Below are 26,790 nucleotides of genomic sequence, written 5' to 3'. Positions count from 1 at the left end.
GGCCAGGGAAAGGGAAGTTTGGGGTCCCCTGCTGGAACGGCTACCTCCGCGAGCCAACTCCGGATAAGTGGTTGAAGATGGATGGATGGAGAAGCTGCCTGAGGGCTTCATACGTTTTCCTGGAAAACAGAAGCAAAATGATCACAATCAACCAGCGACGACGGTAGAAATTGTTTCTTTAAATGTTGTGTTGTTTAGATGTTATGTTGTTGAAATTGGAGATGCCGTGTAAGATTTTTCAAATGCTTTTTTCCAATCAATACATATTGGGGAGAAGAAAGAGTGCAGCAGTGGTATACAAATTGTGACTTCAATGATGGCTAGATGTGGCAAAATGTATAGCCTAGTATAAACATTTCAGATTCTGCCACTTACTGCTATCGATATTGATGTTAAAGGTGTTGTTTTCATGCCATCCATGAAAATTGAGTTTAGGTAACCCTCTCCGTAACAAATGTCCTCATCTTCAAAACTGTCCACACCGACACTGAACGCTTCTTTCATCTTCTCTGGTATCAAAAATTCCAACATTACCACCAGCATCCCAATGACAGTACACAGCACACCTGGAAACCATTTCAGATAAGAGAAATTATTGCCAATTCGTAGACATGCAGTTTTAAAGTGCAAAACCTGAAAGTATTGAGCAGTAATACAAAGCAGGCCATCCCTGAGTAAGTATTGTGTTTAGTGCAACTCATCACCTGTGGCAAGTGCCAGCCAGAAGGAATGGCTGTACTCTGTTTCAAATGAAGCGGTGCCTATGGAGAACATGCACTGAGGCAAATTCATGATGGTGGAGAAGGAGGCCATGGAGAAGAAGATGAAGGCAGCGGTGGCCAGCATCATGTAACCAGCATACAGAATGACCGGCATGGACAGTAGGATGTTGGCGAGCATCCAGCAGCAAAACGCAGTCCTATGGAAGAAATAATGTGCAACCATTACAAAATCTGCTTTTTGAGAAGGATCTACTAAAACCCAACACCACCATTGACATATTTTTTCAGATTGTGAGTTTATTTTAATTTTACCAGAGAGTAGCAGAGGCGTATCTTCCAGAGTATCGATACTGAAAGATGAGGCCACACGGGCTGGTAAGGGTGAATTTCTCAGCAATGTACAGGATGGGGTTGGGCAGGCCCCTCTCCAAGGCGTCCTTATACTCTTTTTCAATAGTGTCCCGCCAACTGAACATCTCATTGTAGTCTATGGTCTCATTAAACTGTATAACCGGATTGCCTGAGAGAGATAAGAAGGACACATTAATGTATAAGCTTTTTGTCAATGTGAAAATGAAAGTGTATACTATAGGACAAGAATACATTTGTCTTACTAAATCGTGATAAGATTCGCTAACTCAGACTGAGACTAAGACAGAACACGGACACTGTTCCGTCATTCCACTAATGGTGAATGGACAAAATGCATAATACGTTCGCACATGATGATACACACATGCCTCACATTCATTAACAAAATGAACGGATAAAAAAAAGACATTACTGTAGTGACTGGAGTCAAAGTATTGAGTCATTATGAAAGTAAGCGCAGAAACATTTTATGACACTACTGAACAAAGTTCACTGTCAAAGATGCAAGTCTCGCAAAACTTCACAGCTGCCGATAAACGGGCATAATGTAGAAGAAGCCCACACAGAGCAGCTAATTGTCGTCGCTGCGGCGGAAGAAATGACTCACCTTTGAGTGTGACATTAATGCCATAGAGTCCGACGTGTAGGCCCACGTCAGCGTTAACCACCGCGTTGCTGAAAGACTTGTAGGTGGCGTTTGTGGTCATTCTGCCCTCGGCCCAGTCGCTGGTGAAGTTGAGCGCTGGACAGACGGGACAGAAAGATCAATCGCAAGCCGTTTGACAGTGACAGGAAAATGAAAAACTGCCCATTTCATCAATTACAATTCACACTGCAGGGCTTTGATTATTTCAGAGGAGAAATTCCAAACTCACCCACTATCACAACTCCAATGAACAAGCTGATTACTATCCGAAACATCCAGAACAGCCTCTGATGGGAAGGAATAGAATAAAATATGAATTATATGGGGGTGCATTTTACAGATCGGTGTCAAAATACATTTGATACAGACAAGGAAAATGCATAAGGAGAGCGCAATTCAATAAAAGAATGCAATTACACTGTCACCCCCCACCCCCAGTTTTCTCTCATATTTAATTAAAAAATACAATCATTCTGAGGTCATACAATATATTTGTGATAATTGATCTGATGGGTTGCACGTACCGACTTCCCTCGTATCCCTGGCAGAATGAGGAGGAGACTGAGTGCTAGCACAAGGAAGACCAGAATAATGGTGAGCAGGCTACCATTAAAGATGAAGGAGGTTCTTTGTAGAGGGTAGAATGGGTAAATGTCATCGTAGAAAGTCATCTTCGCTCCAGATCTTACCAACACAGCTGAAAGCAGACAGTGCAACAGAGAAGACAGTGTTAGTGGCGAGGCTCTCAGTTACCTTTAGATGCTGAGATAGCAGCTCCTTCCGTCCGTCCTTATGCAATCCCCTTGTAGGAAATGGCATATTATTACATCTGTGTAACGGCACATATGTCTCAATTCACTGTTTCACTCTGCCTGCCTCAAAATTCTCACTTTTTTGTGTGCAAACAAAGTAAATAGTGTGAATAGTGTGCAGTCCATCCATGTGCATAAAGCCGTGCAATCCTATACAGTCGTATGACCACTTAACTCACTGTAGTGTAAATAGGCTCTTGATCTAGGTCCATCCTGTTAACACTCTCAAACTAATGGAAAGGTTTTTAACAGCATCAGATAAAGGCCATCACTGAAAAAGGTAAAAAAAAAAAAAATCCAGAAGAGGTTTTCTTACCTGGAAGTTGAAAGAAGAGGAGAGCATAGGGGACAGAAAGTGTGAATGTTGCAGGAACATACACTTCTTTTATACCACCGGCCCTCCTTTGTGTCACTGGGGAGGAGGATGCATTGACTGGAATGCTTTTGGAAAAGAGGTGTGAGCCAGAAGACATGACCATTCCCATTTGGGCAACACAGGTCACATGCAGTTTGTGATAAGCTGTTGGCCATGTTGGCTTTAGTGTTGCACCACCTGCCACCACCCAATAGCTCACCTGCACTTCTGCTTTAGGCTACCTCTCTGCACTACATTCCATCCTCTAAAGTAGGTAAGCTGCAACACTTTCGTCTTTTTCCTATTCAATCTACACTGCTCACATAGAACCTTGGAACTGCTCTCTATAGGTTTCTAGTTTGCACACCTGCTGGGCACTTCACTGCCAACTTTTTCTAACACTGTTCATTCAACCAGTCACTATATGCGACTTGATTTTTTCTTCTTTCTCAAAGGTTTGCTAAATCAATAAAAACATAGCCTACAATAGCATGCAAAGACAAAAGCATTGTATGAAGTATTATTACATGTCAGTTACCTTCGCCTTGTCTTCCCATTGAGAAAGCGCTCAACTAGCCTAGAGCCTAGAGCCTACTCTCTCTGTTCCTGCGGAGTGAGCAGAAGAGCATCTCTCGCATCAATGGATTTACGTCAACGGGGTTGGAGTCTCTCAGCTGTGGTCGGCTTGCTTCTTATTGCCATTGAACGTAAGTAGCCTATAGGAATCTGTCTCTAGTTTTATTTCACGTCCACTCTCACTTTAATCAGCTATAGCGTTGTGGTGGGGGACATATATAGTTCTGCAAGAGAAGTGTGTTAAAACACGACTTGTCCCTTTTTGGCTTGACGTGCAGGTTCACAGTGTAAAATAGACTGGGAGGTTCCCCGCTGTGACGGCTGGTACAACAGTTTGGGCTATCCCAAGCGTGGAGCAGTCGGTGAGTAGCAGCCAGGCCAGCCCGGACAGGTGTCATGCCGAGTTTTGCACCCCCGCCGAGAATTGCACCCCCACCATATTTGGGGGCTGTTTTAACTTAAAAACAGGGATGCAAATCTCGGCAGGTACAAACCGCCGAGATTTGCACCCCCCTCCATAAAGCCAGGAGAGATCCCCAGGTCTCGAGGTCATCTGTACCCAGATTTTAAGCACCAAAGTCGGCTTCCATGAGCCAGAAGAGAGCCCCAAGCATGGAAGTCACCTCCACGCGGATCTAATGCATCAAAGTCGGTCTCCATGAGCCAGGACAGGCCCCCTGGCTTGGAGATCACTCTACCGAGACAATTATATCATTTTTAAACAGTTAAGTTTCCGTATAAATCATTACAATATGCTCCCGGAAGGTGGGGATGCAATTCTCGGCAGGGGTGCAAAACTCGGCATGACACCAGCGTGTCGCCGCTGCACCTGAACTACTGTCTTCTTCGCACCATAGCGTTCGTTCGCACAATGCAACCCAAAACAGCCCAATTGGCGGAAAGCCGCCCAATCTGGCAACAATGAGCTGTGTTTGTGTTGGCGCAGGTTCACGTCTTGTGCGCCTCGTGCCCGCGCAGTACTCGGACGGTGTGTACCAGCCCGTCCAGGAGCCGCTGCTGCCAAACCCTCGAGAAGTCAGCCGCCTGCTCACAAAGGGCCCCAACGGGCTGCCCTCCAGCCGCAACCAGACAGTGCTGTCTGTGTTCTTTGGTAAATATGTCATGAGTTACCATTTCATTGATAGGGCTGGGCGATATGGACAAAATAAAAATAAAATCAGTCTGCATGATAAGTTCAGAGAATGACATCACTGTAGTGTAGGCCTAGATGCTATGCTACTGCAGCCTTTAAAACTAGGAAAATACTTATGCCATATCACAATACCGGTACTACAATATCCAAAATCTAAGACGATATAGTCTCATATTACAATATCGATATAGCCTAATATTCATTATATTGCCCAGGCCCAGCCCTACTTTAAGATAAGTGATTGAGTGGGAAAAACTCAGCCTCACACTGAGGGGGGGGGGGGACTCTGTGGTTTCATGTAGGCTATTCTTTGTCAGAATCAGGTTGCTCGACTAAAATAGGCTACTTTCACGTTGACTTTCCAGGTTATCATGTCACTTTTGAGATTTTTGACTCGAGAGCCCCCGGCTGCCCTCCAGAGTTTATGAACATCCCAATCCCAAACGGAGACCCCGTCTTCGACCCCTCTGACACCGGGAAAGTCCTGCTTCCCTTCCAGAGAGGACCATGGGACAAAGAGTCCAGTCAGAGTCCCAATAACCCTCGTATACAGGTGCTGCCTGCATGTTGACCCTGGCATTTCAACAAGAAATCCCCACAGAAAAATGCACTAGCAGTCTAAACTGTGGACACACATTTGTCTTTGTTTTTTTACTAGTTTTCATGTTTTAGAATAATAGTAAAGAGATCAAAACTGAATTAACACAAATGGAGTCATCCAGTGACCAAAAAAAAATCGATCTTATATTTTAGATTCTTTAAAGTAGCTCTTCTCTGTCTTGATGGAAACGCAAAGGCTTTGGAAAGAAATTCATATGAGCATCAGCTTCACTATTTATAGTGTGTATATCTAAATACATTTTTTCTAATAATAGTCATTTCAAGCATTTACGCATAGGCCTTTAGATAAAGCTTAAGATAATTGAATTCAATCAGGTGTGTCCAAATGTTGGACTGGCTTAGTTTTTACATTATGGTCACCTGAAGTTCTCTTTCCCAAAATGCAATCTTCAGCTAATAACAAATACAACACACAGGTCAACCTGGTGACAGCGTGGATAGATGGCAGCTCCATCTATGGTCCCTCCACCTCCTGGTGTGACTCCCTGAGGAGCTTCTCTGCAGGGCTCCTGACCTCAGGCTCTGACTGGGACATGCCCAAGCAGGGTGGGGGGCGCCTCATGTGGAGCAATGCAGACCCCTCCACAGGCGAGCACGGTCCCCAGGGCCTCTACGGTGAGAGATGTTACACTTTATTCTCCAAACCAGACCTGGATCAAATGCTATTCGTCAAGAATTCTCAGCGTTGAGTTTAGTCTTCATTGAGAGCCAGATGGGAGGGTTTTTACCACATGAGGCAAATTCAGAAAAGATCTAGTAAGTTATCAGCTGCTGAAAAGTGCCCTAAACTAGGGCGCCTGGCCCGGGTATTGTAGCAGTACATTCCCTGCCTACCAACACAAGGGTCGCAGGTTAGATTCCCTGCCTACCAACACAAGGGTCGCAGGTTCGTACCCGGTGTTACCTCTGGCTTGGTCGGTCATCCATAGAGACACACAATTGGCCATGTCTGCGGGTCGGAAGCCGGACAAGGGTAGCCTATGTGTCCTGGTCGCTGCACTAGCGCCTCCTCTGGTCGCTCAGGGTGCCTGTTCAGAGGGGAGGGGAACTGGGGGGATAACGTAAGTAACCCTCCCACGTGCTACATCCTGCCGGTGAAACTCCTCCTGTCAAGTGAAAAGAAGCGGCTGGCGAATTCACATGTATCAGAGGGAGCATGTGCTCGTCTACAACTCTCTCCAGATCCACAGAGGGGGTGGAGCAACGACCGAGCCAGCTTGGCAGGGGGAATTGGCTGAGTTCAATTGGGGAGAAAATCATATTGTTATATTGTGGCAAAGCCCACCCTTTTGGTACTACACACTGCTTAAAATGAACACTCAGAAGTATTTGCAAATACTATTTGACCCAGGTTTTCTGCTATCTTGCTTGCATGCCTGGCTGGCTGAGCGGAGAGAGGCTCTGACTGACGTGCATTATGACTGTATTGTGTAAACGCTCTGTCACACTCACCACACTAAATCCCCATCTCTATAGTGCAGAAGCTGCCGTCCTGACAGCACTGTTTTGTTGCCAGTGTTGTTAAAGGTGTGTATAGTTATTAAGCAGGGTGGAGGATCTGCTCCTGTTGTCACCGCTCTGTTGTCAGCTCCTAGAAAACAAACACCCACATTATCAGCCCATTAGTGGTCAGAGATCCTCCTCAGGGAATGGGAGTATGACGCTACACCAGTAAGAGTATCTTTTTCTTTGGGCCAGTATAGTAGGATGGTTATATAACACGATCTATTCTCTGTTTACTGTTGGTGACTATACCAACGGTGTGCATGCTGTGATTGAGTTGAAGAATTCCCCCTAACTTCTGCCCTCTTCTGTGTCCAGAGTTGGGAAATGCCTGGGCCAATGAGAACATGTTCACGGCAGCAGAGGGGATTATCTGGTTTCGCTACCACAATTATGTAGCCTCCAAACTGCACGAGGAACACCCAGGGTGGTCAGACGAGAAGCTGTTTCAAAACACCAGGAAGACCGTGGTGGCCACATTCCAGGTAGAGCGAAACGTCTCCGCGTAATCCTCTCAATGCAGAGGTGCTGCTTTAATTTGCACTGTGGAAAGGAGGAGGTTGCATCAACACCGGGTGGTCGCGACTTGATGGATGAAATGGTCTTAGTTTCGTTTTTTGTCCTCTGCATGATCTGTCCAGAACAACATCACAGTCATCTTAAATGAATGGTTCTATGAAGCGGGTTATAGTTTTATTGCGGTTTTATTTGATTGCAATAACTCAAAACACGGCAAAAAAAAAAAGATGCAATCAATTTGACCTCTGTTGCTTTTTCAACAGAATATTGCTCTGTACGAATGGCTGCCTGGCTACCTTGGAAACAAAAAGCTCCCCCCTTATCCAGGTAAGGATCAGGCCGAGTGTGTGTACGTATGAGGTAGAATGAGTAATGCACCTGTGACCACACAAGCCATGGTTAGGTGATGGGTGGTGGTGTGGGATGTAGTAGAAGTATGTGCTCTGTCAGCAGAACATTAAGGTGAGCCTTCTGCTGAGTAAGCAGCTACAGTGGGAGAATGGCCAGATGACCCCATCTGTTTGAATTACTCTTAAAGCATAAGTTCACCCAAAAATGAAAAGCTTTTCATACTGCTCACTTGGCATAATACAAGTCTCCACAAGCCCTGAGATGCCAAGTTGACACCGTGTTTTTTACCAGAAATATTCACTGCAGCCATGAGAAGGGGGGCTGCTAAGTAGCCTTCTACAGTGAAAATGTAATATTTTTTTTTAATGTTTGAAACTTCCACTTTAATTGTTTAGGAGATTTCTGCAACCAATTTTGGCTCCAACTGAAATGTTTTATGTCAGTCACGATTCAGTAGGTCACGGGGTTAGCTTGGTTCCAACCTTAAAACTCGTTATATAAGGATTTTTCGAAATGTCTATGGAGAAATTAACGGGGAACTCTCTTCCGGGACAAGAAATGTCACATGACTGTTCAGCTCTATAGATCTATGCTGCATTTTCTTCCTCACTTTGATGAGATGGATGATTTACTGTGCTTACTGCTTACTGCTTACCAGGATCAGGATTCAGTAGTAGCCCAGTCAGGTTTACACAGTGTTTTCTTTGTATTAAACAGCTTGCAGTTTCCTAAATAGTTTTTATCCCCTTCCTGTATTTCAGGATGGGTTTTATATCATATTATATATATTTTGTCTGCATACAGGCTATCAGAAGTTTGTCGATCCAGGGATTTCTCCTGAGTTTCAGGCTGCTGCCATACGCTTTGGCATCACTATGGTCCCCCCTGGTGTTTACATGAGGTACTGTTTCTTTTCCATGTGTTTACTACTGTATATTTTGAAAATCAAACCTCATGCAAAAACCCTTGATTTTTCATAAGAAATATTTTCTTTTCTGCATCGATTCATGTTTTTGCTGCAGAAACAGGACCTGCCATTTTCGGAAGATCATCGACATAAATGGCGGCTTATCACCTGCGATGCGTCTTTGTAACAGCTTTTGGAAGCGGCAGGTATATCATGATCATACTGGTACATTGTCAAAGGAACACAATGCAGAATTTGGCCATAAATGGACTGGTGTGCCCATTGAAATAACTTCCATTGTGTTTGTTTGTTTGTTTATTTATTTATTTGGGAAAGTAGAGAGGGAGACAACAGTAGAGAAAGCTCTGGCAGGATTCACTCCTGGTCATTGCTTTATTTACAAATTGCTTTGATATGCATTATTAGTTTTTCTTTAGAGGGGGGGGGGGACTTTGTGCCACTCTAATGTATTTTGTTTTCATGCAGCCCATTAAGTCCAACTCAAATGTGTTTGTGTTTAAGACATTCTCAGTTGTCCTATTGGAAATGCTTCATTTTGTAATTTAGTGCACGCTTAATGAGAATAAGCTACATTCTGTTCAAAGTAGTTCTTCAAAAGTTAGGTTTAGGCAGGGTGCGGTGAGCAAAGAGATGCCAGGATGGTTCATGATGCTTTCTCTTCAAAGTCTCGCTCCAAAGAATGGGCATACTCTGCTTCCACTGTTAAGATGCAATATGCTTGTGCTCTTTTGAAACTCTTCCAGATAGCATCCGTTACTGTAGAGCCGTTTTCCCACATGCGTACCGGAAAATTACCTGTAAGTCAATATCGGACATTTCCCTTCACACCTTGGCTCGCGCATATGGGAATATAGCAGCGAATTTGCCTGTATGTTGGGGGGCGGGGCGGCACTGCAGAGCGGGTGGGGAGTGACGTGCCGGCAAAACTCTTGATGGTGAAATAAGTTTGCTTGTTTATCCGTTCACCTGCGTCGCGTTGAAGCACTTTTTACAGACTGGCTTCGTTTGATGTGTCCGGGCTTGCCTTCGCTGTCGGCAACGTAAGCAAAATACTTCCACATTTCGCTTCGTGCATTTGCTTCGTCTGTGTCCCTGTCGGGCTGTCACTGAAGGAGGAGGACGAGCAGGCAGCAGAGAGGAGAGAGGGGAAAATCAGCACACCCACACATGAAGCTGACATAGGCTACTGCTCTTATTATCACAAGATCATTTCGCCAGTTTGCTTTAATGTGCGCGAATGATTAGATTATGCCCGCTGGAACATTAAGCAACGTGTGTACACCTCGCCCATGAGAGTGTCGCGGGAAATGACTGGACCCGTTCTCTACTTGAGTCCGCTATCGCGCATACCGCTCTTCTGACTGGCTCCAAACTGGTGAAATCTCCGCGATGACGGGGTCGCGCTTATACCGGCACGACGACTTTCTCACATGCAGGCATTAGACTACGTTCCGGTCATTTTGCAGTACAAAGCGCATGTGGGAAAAGGGCTTAGATGTTAAAATGTAGAGAAGAGACTCCTGAGATATTCTGTAAAAAAAAAATCTGATATATAATTCCGCTCCCCCAGAGTCCAAATGTGAAGTCTGGCCAGGACATAGACGACCTCCTGATGGGCATGGCCTCGCAGATCGCAGAGAGAGAAGACAATGTTGTTGTGGAAGACCTGCGAGGTCTTTGATCCTTCTCATTCACTGTCATCGACTCGCTGGATATCACTCATTCAATCAAAAGTTGTTGACTAATATTCACAGCTCTGATCTGATTTTCACCCTGCCAGACTTCATGTACGGCCCACTCAGGTTCACCCGGTCGGATCTGGTGGCTATGACCGTCCAGAGAGGGAGAGACTTTGGCCTACCTAGTTACAATCAGGTCCGACAGGCTCTGGATCTCCCTCCTGTGAAGACTTTTGAAGACATAAACCCTAAACTCAACTCCCAGGTGAATACTAGAGGCTCCCAAAGCATTGATCCCAAATTGTTTCCTTAAACAAATGTTGATTATGTAGGTTCACACAAACTACATACTACATTTTACCCTACTAATTCTGTGCATTGAAGTTTGTTGTGTATCCTGTTCCAACAGTTACTGCGAGATATTGCAGAACTGTATAACGGAGATATCTCGAAACTGGAACTCTTCCCTGGAGGACTGCTGGAGTCTCTCGATGGTCCAGGTCCAGTCTTCTCCACCATTATCTTGGACCAGTTTGACCGCATCAGAAACGGAGACCGCTTCTGGTTTGAGAACAGACAGAATGGGTATAAGCTCCTCTGAAAAGAAGCTCTCTGAGCTGTGATTGTACCTACTCCTGCTGCAGTCTGAGAAATATCATCCATTCATATCATAGTGGGTCATTCGTCTTACTACAGTCGCTTGCTGACTTTGGTGTGTTTTCAGTCTGTTCACAGATGAGGAGATCCAGACGATCCGCAATGTGACATTTCATGACATCCTTGTGACAGTCACTAGTGCGGAGGACACTGATGTACAAAAAAAAGTATTCTTTTGGAGAGATGGTAAAAAAAAATTTTTTTGGTGTTTTGGATTTGGTGTGTAGGAAAACACCAGGAGTTTCAATTTAGATACAGGAATATATTATTTAATGATCCAGTGAGTAAAAACGGTCTCTCTGTGACCCTAAGGTGACCCCTGTCCTCAGCCTGCACAAGTGAACGCATCGCTGCTCCACCCCTGCACCAATGCCACCAAACTCTACTACTTTGATGGGAGCAAAGCTGGTTTTGGCATATTTATCATTGTTCTGTTCCTCTTTCCTGTTGGTCAGTCACCTACCCATACTAACAAGTCCACCACTATTCATTGTAATGAATCTGATATGACCAACTGGAGCCTTTACTGTCAAACTAATTCATTGTGTATTGCTTGACCCTCACAGTGAGTTTTCTTGTGGCTTGTGTGGTGGCATATTTCCGCAAGTCCAAGTACAGGAAGTTCGAGAAAAGAAGGAAAGTGGTCGACCGAACTGAGGAGCCTGCTGTGGGAATCATGGGTGTGAAATCTGTCATATTTTTCCTCTACTATATGATGTCCCATTATTTTACACTTATGCTCTATAATATCCAATATCACATCTTCTCCCTCTTGCCCTCCCCAGCCTATGAGTGGCAGGGCCCTAGGAAAGCTCTGCACCCTGTCAGTGTGGAGGTGGATAAGAAGAGGGGGCTGCAGGTGTTCAACAGGTCAGGACCGGCGCTGCGCTGCCTCAATCTGGGCAACCAGGCCTACCTGGATGTCCTCCTCTCCACTGACCGCCACCATAAAGCACTGCTGCTCAAAGTGCCCAAAGAGTACGACCTGGTGAGTACTTTGAGACCTGGTGAGTAGTTTGAGATCAAAGAGTACGACCTGGTGAGTAGTTTGAGACCTGGTGAGTAGTTTGAGATCAAAGAGTACGACCTGGTGAGTAGTTTGAGATTGGGGGGGGGGGGGGGGGGTCGGGCTCTCGAACGCTCAATCTGAATGCAGAAGTAGCAGCACTCTGTTTGAAGCCTAAGGAATGTTGCTGCCTTCTATATTTGCAGTCAGTATGTCGAGCCAAATTCTATGTTCTTGTTTGCTTCTAAGTGCTCTTAAGATTGCTTTTTCACTTTCGCTCATCATTCATGACACCACTCATCCCTGCCATTCTGCCAATGACCACATCAGTTTGATCTCTCTCCATCTCTGTTGGTTTGTCTTTCTTTCTTTGCCGACCTCTGCATGCCCAGGTGTTGTTTTTCGAAGAAGAGAGCAAGCGTGCAGAGTTGGTCAAGCAGCTGCGCCCCGAGGTGACGGACATCAGAGTGAAGGAGATGACAGAGAAGGAACTGCTGAACGAGGCTTTGACCAAAGAGCAGAGAGCTCAGATTGTGGAGACTTTCATTAGACACGCGTTCTCTAAGGTACGGTCGGCCTCCGGATGTTCACCTCTAGCCACGCGTTCTCTAAGGTACGGTCGGCCTCCGGATGTTCACCTCTAGCCCGCAGCACTCTGCTGCAGCAGTGGTGGCCTCAGGTCACAGAATGTCGTCAAAACTTGTTTGAGGTCAAGTTAGGTCCGACCTCAAGCCAAGCGAACTAATTGGTGGCCTTGACGGTGACCTCATGATGGACATAACCTCAGGTGACGTTGGTGATAAATGACACTAACATGTAACATCCAACATGTAATGACACCGTCCCCTCACTGTCCCGCTGGTCTGCAGGTCTTGGAAATAGAGAAGAGTGATGCTGGGGACATGAGCGGTGTGTCCCGCAGGAAAGCCATGGAGGTTCTGCAGTGTGAGCTAACAGCCACAGAGTTCGCTGATGCCCTGGGCCTCAAGCCTGACTCCTTGTTTGTCGACTCCATGTTCACGCTAGCTGATAAAGATGGCAACGGTTACCTCTCCTTCCAGGAGTTTCTTGATGTGATGGTCATCTTTATGAAAGGTAAATCCAGACAATATTTTGTGCCGATATATCATATAAAATATCGTTAAACTGTTTTCATGCCTAAAAACCACAAGAATTCAGGGTTTCCCCCGATCATTTTTATTCTTAAACAAATCCCAATGAAATTAATTTGATGTAGGGTGACCCACCCCACGCATTCAATGTAAGGAAACTCCAAATTAATAATTATCTCACAAAAAGCATTATTGAACAATGAAATTAACTAATAAAATTGGCAAGGACAATAAAAGGTAATTGCAGGTTTTATAGACTGTTTTATGTAGCTGTGGTCAGTGTGATCAATACTGTCAGTGGCCAATATCCAATATTTAATAAAAGGCCAGTATCTTTCCAATATAGTTCCAAACCAATACAGTCTAGTCTAGCAGCCCGAGATCATATTGTTAATAATATGTCTGTTTACCCAGGGTCTCCTGAGGAAAAATCTAAACTGATGTTCTCCATGCATGACATTGGTGGAAATGGTTTCTTATCGAAAGAGGAATTTTCCAGGATGCTCAGGTTTGGCATGTTATTGTGCTACTTGTTCCTAGTCACATCAAATCTTCTTGTGTGTCTGATCTTTGCCTCCACGTGTGCTGCAGGTCCTTCATTGAAATCTCCAATGGCGCCCTGTCCAAGAGCCAGGCAGACGACGGTATCCAGGCCATGCTGCAGGCCGCAGCCTTCGATCGCAAGGAGAAAATCACATGGGAGGACTTCCACTTCCTCCTGCGGGACCACGAGAAGGAGCTGCAGTTCGCCCAGCTCAACGTCAAAGGTCGAAGAATGTTTCCTCCAAGACTTGCTCCAGGTCTTCTTTTTTTTCTTGCTTTGTAGTCTAACCTTATGTGATGCGCTCGATCGGTGTGTCTCCTGTGCGTGTGCAGGGATGGAGAAGCAGGGGAGGAAGCGGCTGAGTCGAGACCAGAGAGTGTCCTTCATCTGCCCAGCGAGCAGGTAAGAGAGCAGGCCAAATGTGACCCTTGAGACTGTTCTTTCCCACCATCTGATCCTTCTCCACATTCTGTTTGCAGCAGCAACAAGACAGATGGACAGGAGATTCGCAGACGGCAGGGGAAAAAGTAGGCTCCTTGTTTGATTTTTCAAATATTCTGCTGCTATAAATGATTGAGTATTAGGAATACTACGTTTCACTCTAATTGTACATGTTGGAGGATAATATATAATACAGCAAATCTTTCCTTTCTGTGGTTCATGAGATGAGAGCATTTTATCATTTCAGTAGTTTTGTCATTGCCAAAATTGTATATTCAATGATATAAAGAAAGCGCTCTTGACTCAAGGCTTATGGGTCAGGTGCGTGAGGCCAGCATTAAAGTCCAGTGAAATCAGAAAAATGTGTCATTCAAAATTGTATATATTACACATTTACACACAGATTAGTACTTCAGTATCTACTGAAAACTATCACCTAGTTGAGGAAGTTTACTACTTCTTTTTGCACGAGTGGTGCCAGTAATTACCCATTGAGCATACTGTGGTTCGGTTGTGCAGCAGACCATGCTGGATTATGGTCAACCAAAAGTTCTTGAACTTGTTTAGTTGCTCACATGATGCAATAGCTCTTGAACCCTTCGACCGTAGCACGTTACAATGTCATGCTTTGCTTTCTCTGTGATCTGTGTGACCTGAATATGGTCAAAATATTCCACAGCGCCACAAAGCACAGATCAAAGGATATTCACTGAAAAGCAATCGTACTTAAAAGGTCCAACTGCATTGCCTGCTTTCAGATTAGGCCTCCACACGCCGAAGGTCTATGTGAATGCCAAGCGCGAGCAATACAAACGGAACCCGATCAAGCAGAAGATTCAGCATTTCAAACGCTTCGTGGAGAATTACCGCCGCCACATCGTCTGCTTCATCATCGTTTACGGCATTGTGGCTGGCATCAGTCTCGAAAGATGTTACTGTGAGTAGAGCTCATTCTCCTCTTTCTACCCATTCTGCTCACTTATCATCCCAGAATGCATTGCAGTCCTTGATAGCATCTGTGACAAAACAGTTTTCATGTCACTCCCATCTGCTTCTGCCTGAACTACCTACAGTGTGATCCCACTGTGGAGGAAAGCTCTGAACTAACAGATTAAAAACTCCTAGCTCTGTGTTTAGACTATGGTTTGCAGGCCGACTCTTCAGGTGTCCCAGAAACCTCGGTGGTGGGCATCATCGTGTCGCGCGGCTCGGCGGCGGCCATCTCCTTTCTGTTTCCGTACATGCTGCTGACCGTGTGTCGCAACCTCATCACGCTGTGCCGCGAGACCTTCCTAAACCGCTACATCCCCTTCGACGCCGCCATCGACTTCCACCGATTCATGGCCATGACCGCCATCATCCTCACAGGTTGGAAGATGGGATAGAAAAACTCACAGTTTGGAATGGATTTTCTTACTCAACAGAGAATCTCCCTCCTTAACTTCGCTCCATCTTGCCTGGATCGAGAGCTCTCCGTTCATTCACAGAACTAAACACTGTTAATTTGCATATACAGTACTACCGTACTGATACTGTGCAACCAGCTTTTTCATGATACAAAGCTGGTTGAAAATGGGCAAAGTGGCCCTTTAATTATTGTATTTAGAAGAAAAATAAGAGGTTTTGATTTCAGACTGCGACTAATACTCTGTTATAATTTACATTTGGTCGCTGACCTTATATCCTGGAGATATATATACGATATATATATATATATATATATATATATCTCCATATATATATATATATATATAAACTACAGTACAAGGAGAAGCCAATTATTTGTAACAGCATCTGTTTTACATCCTGACACTTTTGTGATGTTTGTGTTTTGTTTTCTTTGCTTGTTCTTTTTGTGTTGCTCACTCCCATTTCTCCTCTCACTGTAGTTGTTCACAGCTTGGGTCATGTGGTCAACATCTACATCTTCTCCATCAGTGACCTCAGCATCCTGTCTTGTCTGTTCCCCAAGGTCTTTGCGAACAATGGGTAATGTTTCAAACGTTTGATTTGAGCAGGTATCCTATATTATGCTTTGCGGTGGAGGGATGGTACTGTATGCATATCTGGCAACACTCCAGATTTCCGTCGGAGACTCCCTATGCATTTCCACTGTGTAGCTGATTTAGTGTTTTCATTTTTAGGTCTGAACTTCCTCTAAAGTGGTATTGGTGGTTCTTTCAGACCGTTCCAGGTATGGTAGGCAAACAAAAGATTGATGTTACAGCTCACTTGTTCCTCGCAAAGCCCCAAACTGATCATATTGGAACATAATTCAGTTTTTTTGTTCTGTTTTGTCCTTGTTCTAGGAATGACCGGTGTCTTGCTTCTCTTTGTCTTTGCTTTCATGTATGTTTTTGCCTCCCATTATTTCCGTCACATCAGTTTCCGTGGCTTCTGGCTCACACATTACCTCTACGTTCTTATCTACATTCTAGTGAGTACTTCCTTCTCACTCAAAACCCCCAAATCATCAGCATTCACCACGCTTTTCATACTGGATTTGGGTCCGTTAGATGAAAGGAGGTTTCATCAGTGGTGTGACGCTGCTGGTCTTGGCTTTGTGCTCCTCCCAACAGACCGTCGTCCACGGCAGCTTCGCTCTCCTCCAAGAGCCCCGCTTCTACATCTACCTGATCCCCCCGGCACTGCTCTTCCTGCTGGACAAGCTGATCAGCTTGAGCAGGAAGAAGGTGGAGATCCCCGTGGTCAGAGCTGAGCTGCTGCCTTCAGGTGACACTCGACAAACCAATCACAATAGAGTGCCTATTAAAGTCACGCCCTATTCCGGGTTCCGAGGTTGTGCAGGAGTGAATTCCCCATTCATTTTCCCATTGACATTTTGTGAGTGTGACTTATAGGCACTATTTCTTTAAGCGTCTCATTTCTCTCTCTCTGTTTTTCAGTCTTTGGTTAGGAAATTGCAGCTTTTGGTTGTTTTCAGTAAAGATCATGTAACACGTGCGTGCATGTTGCGTTTGAGTTGACGCTTCTGACGGCTGTCCTACCTGCAGGCGTGACACATCTGGAGTTCAAGCGGCCACAGGGCTTTGTGTATCGTTCGGGCCAGTGGGTTCGCATAGCGTGCCTTATGCTGGGCACAGATGAGTACCACCCCTTCACCCTGACGTCAGCGCCTCACGAAGAGACCCTCACACTGCACATCCGCGCCGTGGGGCCCTGGACCAGCCAACTGCGAGAGCTGTACACCGAGGACAGTCTGCTGGAGCTGGGCACCTACCCAAAGGCAGGGCATAGCCTGGTTTTACGAGTGTGTGTGTGTGTGTGTGTGTGTGTGTGTGTGTGTGTGTGTGTGTGTGTGTGTGTGTGTGTGTGTGTGTGTGTGCATTTTCTGCTGCTCCACTCTTTTATAACAGTGACGATGATGTCTCATTCCATCCCAAGCTGTACCTGGACGGTCCGTTTGGAGAGGGCCATCAGGAGTGGATTGACTTTGAGGTGTCAGTGCTGGTGGGAGGAGGGATCGGTGTCACCCCGTTCGCATCCATCCTCAAGGACCTGGTGTTTAAGTCCTCTATCAAGTCCAAGATTCTGTGTAAAAAGGTGCTTGAAATAGAGCGACCTACATTTAGTCTTGTGCACCTTACTGCCGCATTCAAACCTCCTGGTCTCATTTAGTAATCCATCAACTCGCTTACCAACAAATTGTTGCTGAGAACGACATTCGCTGTTTGTTTGAAGGTTTACTTCATCTGGGTGACGCGGACACAGCGTCAGTTTGAGTGGGTGTCGGACATCATCCGAGAGGTGGAGGAGATGGACACCCTGGAGCTGGTGTCAGTCCACACCTACATCACTCAGCTGGCGGAGAAGTTTGACCTCCGCACCACCATGTTGGTGAGATCTGCAGCCGCCATTCACATTTACAGTGCATTGAATAATAAACTTTGATTTTCATAATAATGGTGATTTGTTTTCCTTAAATAGATGCATTGTGCATCAATGTTATAGGATATCGTAAACCAGTAATGTGCAGTGTGTGTGTGTGTGTGTGTGTGTGTGTGTGTGTGTGTGTGTGTGTGTGTTTGTTTGTGTGTGTACGTACGTACGTGCGTGCGCGCGCGCGCGTACAGTATGTGTGTGAGCGTCACTTCCAGAAGGTGTGGAACCGCAGTCTGTTCACCGGCCTGCGCTCTGTTACCCACTTTGGCCGTCCGCCCTTTGTGTCCTTCTTCAGCTCGCTGCAGGAGGTTCACCCGGAGGTCGGTGCTCCATCCATCTTCATCTGTCTTGTGTTTCTGCAAAGCTTTGCCCCGCACCACCAAACACAAATCTGTACATGACAAAAGATGCATCTTTTGTTCATTATTAGCTGTGACCAGCAGCTCTATAAGTCACTATGTCAGTTGGTCGGTCGTTTGGTTGGTTGGTTGGTCCACAAAAAGGTCACCACCCTTTAGCGGGCAGCACAGTTTTTGCCCTAGGAGGCTGGAATTTGGCATGGAGGTCAAGTATGTGTGTGTGTTCATGCCAATTGTCTAAAAGGGGGAGGTGGGGGGCAAATTACGAAATGCAGGGTGACTGAGGCGCAGTAGGGTGGGCTGCTCCTGCCACCCTGCATTTCGGAAAATCCATGGGCCAGACCAGATTCCGGTACCACTCAAGGTGGCAAAACTTGCTTGTAATTTTTGATAAGACACATGTCTGTAGATGATATTTTGGTATGATAGCCATTCCTTAGTGGTAGCTGTGACACAGTTACCAGCTTGTGAAGTGAACCACCCCTAAAGTAAATTGCATTTTAAACACTGGTGCATATCCTGGGTTAGGCACATGGCCAGGGCATTTTTCAATGGCTTATAATATTGTGTTTGGACCTGTTTTAAAGGGAACCTTCTTAGCTTTCATTTAAGGGCAGTTGTGATTTTTTTCTGACAAATATAGAGGTCACTTGAGCTCTTCAAACCATCCATGACACACATTTTCCCATAATTTTCACTTACATTCTATACTTTCTTTTAGCCCTGTGGCATCAAGGAACATCAGAAACACAAAAACTGGAATGCTCACCAGGACTAAGGATTCTGGAAATGTATAACACTAGGCCTAGGCTTGCCCGCTGGGCGGGCTCGCTATCGCCTGCCCTGCAGCTCGCCGAGCTGGCCCCCTCGCTGATGACATCACTGATGACATCACATCATTAGGTCATCAGGGCAATCACCCAATAAAAAAATACGGCTCTGTCAGGTCACCCGCACGGGTGCTCTTTACACACCCTGAAAGTTTCAGCCCGACACACGGACACTTCTCTTATTAAAATCCTGTTGAGATGCAGGTGAATGTGTCTTAGTTATTATGGCCTTAATTCTGCATATGTGCGCTCTGAGGAGGGGGGGGGCTTTATGTGTCCAGGCCCAGGGCCCATCATGCCCACCATGTGTGTCTGTGATGTGTGATGTCACAGAAATCATGTGTTTTCTCAGAAGCCCTCCTGTCCTGCCTGTCGCTTCTCAGAAACAAGCCTCTGAGTGGACAGAGAGCCGCGTGTTTGATCACACCACAAACAACAACTGCTGTTTGCTTCAAGAGGAAACCTGCCTGTCTGCTGAGAAAAGGACCTAAACACCTCCGCCCTTTTCACACCTAGAAAACCCCCACTTTGGACTCAACAAGAACAAGAACAGCTCAGAAGTTAAAATGCTTTTAATAATCTATTCATATCCTAATTAATATTAGGTCAATAATAGATTAGTGTAATTGAGAAGTAAGTATAAGAAGTAAGATGAGCTCTGATAATAAGACTGCTGGTAGCTGGACTTATCTCTGTGTTATGAGGAGCAGGGGCGATTGTAGTTCCAGACCCTGTAGGGGGGCTCAGCCCCTAATCAGAATGTGACATGCATTCAGTGCCTCACAAAAGTGGTTGAACACCCCCCACCACCACCACCAGCAGCTACACGACTAATATAGCCAGTCCAGTAGTAAATATTTTTTAGAAAATGAAAAATGTAATATGTGCTGTTTGAAGTATCCAACCCCTTTCACTTTGGCAAACCTCAACTCAAATACACAATGGAGTCCACTGCAATGAATGTGCAAGAGAAAAACAGAAGCTGCCCTGGCATTATAGCTACACTCACTGAGCACTTTACTGGAACGCTAGACTAATTATACTGGGTAGGTATCAGCTTTTAGCTCTGTGTTAACCGGCTACCAAAGTGACATCCGCCTTAAGGTTTGACGTGTTGCATTCTGACATACTTTTCTGCTGACCAAAGTTGTTGTTTTTGCACCATTCTGTGTAAATTCTTGAGGCTGTTGTGATATCAGCAGTTTCAGAAGGGTTGCACCAACAACCATGCCGTGCCGCGGTCAAAGTCGCTTATTGAATTCAACAATTTGATTAGAGTGAAATAAATGATAAACAATAAACACATGTTGCATGCAAGTGTAATCACACCTCAATTAGGTCAACAACAGACACGTTTGATGTTAAGTTTGACAAACCGGAGCTCTGAAATGAAACCCACCACGGGCTCTATCTTCCCAAAAGCGCTAATTTAGTGTTTGCGCTCGTTTAACGCCGTGCGCAATGCAAATTGGGGGCGGACACAAGCGCATGCCTGTGAAAAAAACTCTCGTAACGGACAAGCCCGTCTTTTATTGTCACACGAACACCACAATACATGCATGCGGCCACAACACACTCATGCTGACGGTGGCCGGTGAAAAGTGTCCTCTGCATTTAACCCATCCAGGCATGTCCTTTCCTCCGAGGGGCAGGCCAGGAGCAGTGGTCGCTTTCTCGTACAGCGCCCGGGGACTTGTATCACATCGCAAAGAGGGAAATGAATTGAGAAAACTTGTTGGACAATGGACATAGGCTATTTACCTTCATAAGCCGGAGGTTCGTTGGCACCACAGACGATCTGTCAATAAGCTCTCTCTGTCCTCGCACGAGTGAGTACACTCTATTACGCATGGAGATAATTACAGCATATTGCAGCCTTGCGCAAACAAACCATTGCGAGACGGGAATCTGATTGGTTTTGATTGACTAATGCCTAGCCTTGCCTGGCCACGCCTGTGAATAATTCTGGCAGTTAAGACCGCCCACATCCCGTTTGCGCAGGCATTTTGGGGCGCAGATGATTTTGGCACGGCTCTAATTTGCGCTTGCGACACCTGCCGTGAACCTTTCCGCATCCCGGCCGAGAATTGCATCCCCAACATATTTCGGGACTGTTTTAACTTAGAAATCAGGGAGGTCACGTCTACCAGACAATTATATCACTTTAAAAAAGTTACATTTCTGTATAAATGATTACAAGTATGCTCCCATGAGGTGGGGATGCTTCAAAACTCGGCAGAACACCTGGCGGACGGCGCAAGGCGGAATGCTATCTTCCCTGCCTTAAGGCACGCGCCCACCCTCCACCAGCACATCAACTTCAGCACACAAGGCAAAAACACACTGGACCAATGCTACACAAACATCCGCCATTGCTACAGGGCTACACCCCGCCCCCCCTTGAGCAAATCGGACCACGCCTCCATCTTGCTCGTCCCCAGGCACAAACAAAAGCTGAAACAACAGCCCCCGGCCTTCCGAACCGCCCACTGCTGGTCAGACCAATCAGACGACATCCTGAGAGACTGCTTTGACCAAGTGGCATGGGAGGAGTTCAATACAGGAGGCCTGGAAGAATACGCAGAAACGGTGTCATGCTTCATAAAAAAATGCACCGAGAACATAGTCTCAACAAAAACAATCAAAATAATGCCAAATCAGAAACCCTGGATCAACAGTGATGTTTGGGCTGCCCTTCACGCCCGGACCACCGCCTTCAATTCCGGAACGCCAGAAGACTACAAGCAGACACGATATGCCCTCCGAGCCACAATCAAAAAAGCACGGAGAGAATACGGCAAGCAGCTGGAGTCCAAACTGGACTCTAACAACCCCGCCCTCTCACCATCACTGAGGATGAGGTGCGCCGGTCGTTCTTGCGTATCAATCCACGTAAGGCGGACGGCCCGGACGGCATCCCCGGGCGGGTCCTCAAGGCCTGCGCCCACCAGCTGGCAGGCGTATTCACAGACATTTTCAACCAGTCCCTCTCCCTCCGGCAAGTTCCCTCCTGCTTCAAAGCAGCAACAATCATCCCCATTCCCAAACAGCAGAAAGTGACCAGCCTCAACGACTGGCGCCCAATAGCCCTCACGCCCATAGCCAGCAAGTGCTTCGAAAAGCTGGTCATATCACAGATCCGCCCCACACTCCCCTGCTCCCCTCTCTCACCTGGAGGGGAAGGACACCTATGTGAGAATGCTGTTCGTGGACTACAGCTCAGCATTCAACACTATAGTACCCTCCAGGCTGGTAAGCAAGCTCAAGGATCTGGGACTAAACACAGCAATGTGTGACTGGATCCTTGACTTTCTGACAGACCGCCGCCAGGTGGTGAGAGTGGGCAACCTCACCTCCTCCCCACTGACCATCAGCATAGGAGCACCCCAGGGATGCGTCTTCAGCCCCTTCTGGTACGACCTCTACACCCACGACTGCGTGGCGACTCAAACCTCGAACACCATCGTGAAGTTTGCAGACGACACAGCAGTCGTGGGGCTGATCTCCAGGAGCGACGAGATGGCCTACAGAGAGGAGGTGGAGGCCCTGGAACAATGGTGCCAGGACAACCACCTCTCTCTAAACGTCTCCAAGACCAAGGAGATCATTGTAGTAGACTACAGGAGGGGGGGGGGGGGCGCACACCCCCCAATCACCATCAATGGCACAGTGGTGGAAAGGGTGGACAGCTTCAAGTACCTGGGAGTCAACATCCACCAGGACCTGACATGGGCCAGCCACACCGCCACTGTTGTCAAAAAGGCCCAACAGCGACTACACGGACTCAGGCGCCTGAAGAAATTTGGGCTAAGACCAAAAATCCTCAGGGACTTCTACAGAGGCACCATTGAAAGCCTGCTGACTGGCTGCTTCACCACCTGGTACGGAAACTGTACGACCATGGACTGCAGGGCGCTAAGAAGAGTGAGGCGCGCGGCCCAGCACGTAACAGGATGTAAGCTGCCAGAACTGCAGGGACTGTACAACCAGCAGTGCCTCAGGAGGTCCCTGAAGATCATCAAGGACACAAACCACCCCCACAACAGCCTGTTCTCCCTGTTACCCTCAGGGAGGAGATACAGGGTCCCAAAAGCACGAACAAATCGCTTGAGGGACAGTTTCTTCACGCAGGCCACGAGACTGCTTAACATACACAAATAAACAATCATGTAGTAGCTGTACTGCAGCTGCTACCATTACGTATGTTTAATTATGTCTATGTTATTTGCACCTGTGCAAACAGAATGTTTAATTATGTTTAAATGTGTCTATGCTATTTGCACCTATGTGCAGTGAATGTCACTGTTTCTGGCTTGTTTTTATTGCTTTACTGTTATTGCTTGTTGTTTCTCTTGTTTTCCTGCACCTATATGCCCTGTTATTTTGCACTATGTTGTAACGGAGTCTACAGCACAAGAATTTCACACGTGATACTTGTACTACGGAGTGACAATAAAAATCTTGAATCTTGAATCTTGAATAATTTTGGACACTGTATTGAGATCCAGGTGAATGTATTTCTTGTTATTGTGCTGTTGGCTTTTGAGTGTTCAGGTGGCTGTGCTGTAAATCCTGTTGAGAGTCAGGTGAATGTGTCTTAGTTATTATGGCTTTAATTCTTCATACTGGTATGTGTGCTGTGAGGAGGGCTCTTTATGTGACCATGCCCAGGGGCCCATCATGTCATAATCCACCTATGGGCATAAGATGTTAGGAGAAGTACATTCGGCGGCTTTAGCTCAGGAGGTAGAGCGGGTCGGCCAATGATGCAAGGGTTGGCGGTTCGATCCCCGCTCCCTCCCAGCTGCTGTCGTTGTGTCCTTGGGCAAGACACTTAACCCTCCTTGCTCCCAATGGTGTGTAGGCACCCTGCGTGGCAGCCTGCCGCCATCGGTGTATGAATGGGTGAATGTAGACTATCTACTCATTGTAAAGCGCTTTGGATAAAAGCGCTATATAAATGCAGACCATTTACCATTTACCATTTACATTCCTCTATACCGGTGGAGAGGAGTGGAACAACATCCCTAACGGAATTAAAGCGGCAAATTCTCTAAATGGTTTTAAAAACCTGAAAAAAATGATTGCTGAGTAAACTAGAGTAATGTGCGAGCCTTCCGTTGTCATGGTTATTGAACTTGTGTGTTTTTGTTGATTGTTCTATTTGGTTTATTTGATGTTATGTGTTACCGTATGTCCTGTTTTTATAAGACCAGGGACCATGTTGGAAATAAGTGTTCACACTTTTACATGTCTATCCCATGGATTGTGTCTGCTCTATCCATAAGATAAATCGGTTATGGCCAATCCATGTCTAAAGCACAGAAGTCCAATAACAGAACTCAGGTTCAGATCAGGGAAGCCATCCCAGTCACGCCCCTCTGAGTGCTGCGAGCATTCCAGTTTTTGTGTTTCGTGTCTCTGATGTTCCTTGATGTCACAGGGCTAAAAGAAATTATACAATTTAGGTGAAAATTGTGGATCATTGATGGTTTGAAGAGCTCAAGTCACCTCTATATTTGTCAGAGAAATTCACAACTGGCCTTAAATGAAAGCTAAGAAGGTCCCCTTTAAAATAGGACCAAAGACAATAGTACAAAACATTGAAAAATGTCCTGACCAGGAGCCTAAACAAGGATATGCACCAGCATCTAAAATGCAATTTACTTTAGGGGTGGTTATCTTCACAAGCTGGTAACTGTGTCACAGCTACCACTCAGCAATGTATATCATACCAAAATATCATCTACAGACATGTATCTTATAAAAAATCATAAGCAAGTTTTGCCACCTTGAGTGGTACCAACAAGTGAAATTTTGAGCTCTGGCCCATGGACTATATGTGGTCGCAGCTTTTGCGAATTTGCGCATGTAATTTCATGGTTGTCTTTTCTGTAGGTGGGTAAAATCGGTGTCTTCAGCTGTGGCCCTCCGGGACTGACCAAGAATGTGGAGAAAGCCTGCCAGCAGATGAACAGGAAGGACCAGGCACATTTCATCCATCACTATGAGAACTTCTAACTCGTCCTCCTCCTCAGCAGGACTGCATGGTTACAGAAGGAAAGACGAGCCAATTTTAGCTGCTGGAGAATACTAGTTACAGCAGCACCTAATGAGGAATTATTATTTTGTCACACATAATTGTAGAACCAATTCAGGAAGTTTTGATTTCTTGCATTACATGAAGTGAAAGATGAAGTTGCTTATTGATCATTTGCGCCATCAAACAATTGTTTTTAACATATTTAATGACTGATAATGAGTCATAAGGTGTCACATTCAAATGTAGAATCAACTGTGGAAATGTTTATTTCACACAAGGTGAAGAAAAAAGCTTATGTTGGTTATTTCTTGGTCTCTGTTGAGTTGTTGTCACTGGAAGTAGCTGTCACAGTTAGTTTGTACACATCCGTTTTTGAGATTATAATGTATAATTAATTTGCAGTATTAAATAATTACAAATTTTTATGATTCATTGTGTGTGAATATCTGGAAATATCTTTGTGTAATGTCTGAAAATACCTTTTGAGAATATCCACAAATACATTTGCATTGTATAATTGAGCTTCATTGTATGCTGTCAGAGGAAAGCATCTTAAAACTGAGTGGGATGGCTACTAAGAATATACAAAAGTACATCATGTTTTCCAGTACACCAAAATGGCACAACTTTGAGGCTCTCAAAAATGCCATGCCTGCCTCCACATGCAATATATGGCGTCCGTTCATTATGGTTTTATTTAATTCCATTTTATTTTGGCTCATTTCAAGGTTTAGCGTACACATAACCCTCGCCACCTTTAGTGAATTTTGACTTGTGTTTCATGGTAGATGCTATAAACACAGAGTCACAAAAGCCACAAGTGGCAGCAATTCTGAACAGAAACCTCAGTCAACAAATAAGCGGATACTTTCGCCACATGTTCATCCAAAGTGCCAAATAGTATAAGTGCTGCATGTATTTTAACACTGAATCAAAATCATAACCCTGACATTATGCCACGCTCGACTCTGAGATTCTGGAAATAGATACAACAGTTACAAGCTATTTCTTTGTAGAATATGACTCGAGGTTATGTAAGGGCCTGGGGGGTTTTATATGTTGAACCCCTAGATTTGATGAGTTGGTTGTGCAGTATATATATAATATATAGGCTAAGTAATATATAAGCCAGATAGTTTACCAGTCCAGAAAGCATGACTGAGTAAACATTCACAATGCAGAAGCTCTGCAGGGTGACAGGTCCTTTCTTTCTTACCTGTTCATCTTTCTTTCTTTTCTTTTTTATACTACTGTAGCTCGCCTGCTAGTATGACATCAGTGGTGATGTCATCATCACTGAACTTATATAGCCTCAACCAGGAAGGATGACATCACTGATGACATCACATCATTAGGTAATTAGGGCAATCACCTAATTAAAAAATCCAGCCCCTTCAATTCACCCGCACCGGTGCTCCTCAGACCCCCTGAACGTTTCAGCCCGATCGCACCTAAAATGGCATAGCTGTGGCCGGCCAAGATTCTGCTCACTCACACACACGCACACACAGACAGACACTTCTCATTCTTATTATAGGATGGGATAAGATCAATAAAAGCCTCATCAATCCACAGAGAACTGCTATGTGGTTTATAGCCTCTTTGTACAACACACTGACTTCTACCTGCCCGTATCTGTTACAGTCACAAAAGCCTGG

The 26,790-nt window shown here is 45.5% G+C and overlaps 2 protein-coding genes across 2 annotated transcripts; one reads left to right on the top strand and one right to left on the bottom strand.

Moving 5' to 3' along the window:
• Nucleotides 1-2,411, bottom strand: duox2 (dual oxidase 2; the record flags this gene model as incomplete). The annotated part of the gene is made up of 7 exons (XM_083654595.1): nucleotides 1-119; nucleotides 376-566; nucleotides 705-919; nucleotides 1,035-1,242; nucleotides 1,702-1,836; nucleotides 1,970-2,027; nucleotides 2,265-2,411. 7 exons carry the CDS (start codon nucleotides 2,409-2,411, stop codon nucleotides 108-110), a joined length of 966 nt encoding a protein of 321 aa, XP_083510721.1. The 3' UTR covers nucleotides 1-107.
• Nucleotides 2,412-3,547: 1,136 nt separating this feature from the next.
• Nucleotides 3,548-25,110, top strand: duox (dual oxidase; the record flags this gene model as incomplete). The annotated part of the gene is made up of 33 exons (XM_083654573.1): nucleotides 3,548-3,614; nucleotides 3,762-3,845; nucleotides 4,430-4,594; nucleotides 5,002-5,189; nucleotides 5,674-5,872; nucleotides 7,079-7,245; nucleotides 7,543-7,606; nucleotides 8,435-8,531; nucleotides 8,653-8,743; nucleotides 10,129-10,231; nucleotides 10,339-10,502; nucleotides 10,647-10,822; nucleotides 10,962-11,080; nucleotides 11,207-11,344; nucleotides 11,461-11,574; nucleotides 11,680-11,882; nucleotides 12,293-12,466; nucleotides 12,770-12,995; nucleotides 13,427-13,520; nucleotides 13,604-13,779; nucleotides 13,889-13,958; nucleotides 14,036-14,083; nucleotides 14,756-14,934; nucleotides 15,135-15,365; nucleotides 15,887-15,986; nucleotides 16,142-16,191; nucleotides 16,307-16,434; nucleotides 16,577-16,730; nucleotides 17,012-17,244; nucleotides 17,403-17,561; nucleotides 17,700-17,855; nucleotides 18,092-18,220; nucleotides 24,988-25,110. The coding sequence occupies 33 exons, from the start codon at nucleotides 3,548-3,550 to the stop codon at nucleotides 25,108-25,110; spliced, it is 4,569 nt and encodes a 1,522-aa protein (XP_083510699.1).
• Nucleotides 25,111-26,790: the final 1,680 nt, after the last annotated feature.

This window comes from Poromitra crassiceps, assembly GCF_964638095.1.
Source record: "Poromitra crassiceps genome assembly, chromosome: 18".
Taxonomy (NCBI): Eukaryota; Metazoa; Chordata; class Actinopteri; order Beryciformes; family Melamphaidae; genus Poromitra; species Poromitra crassiceps.
Note: the sequence above shows the minus strand (reverse complement) of the source record. Positions and strands in the feature narration are given on the sequence as shown.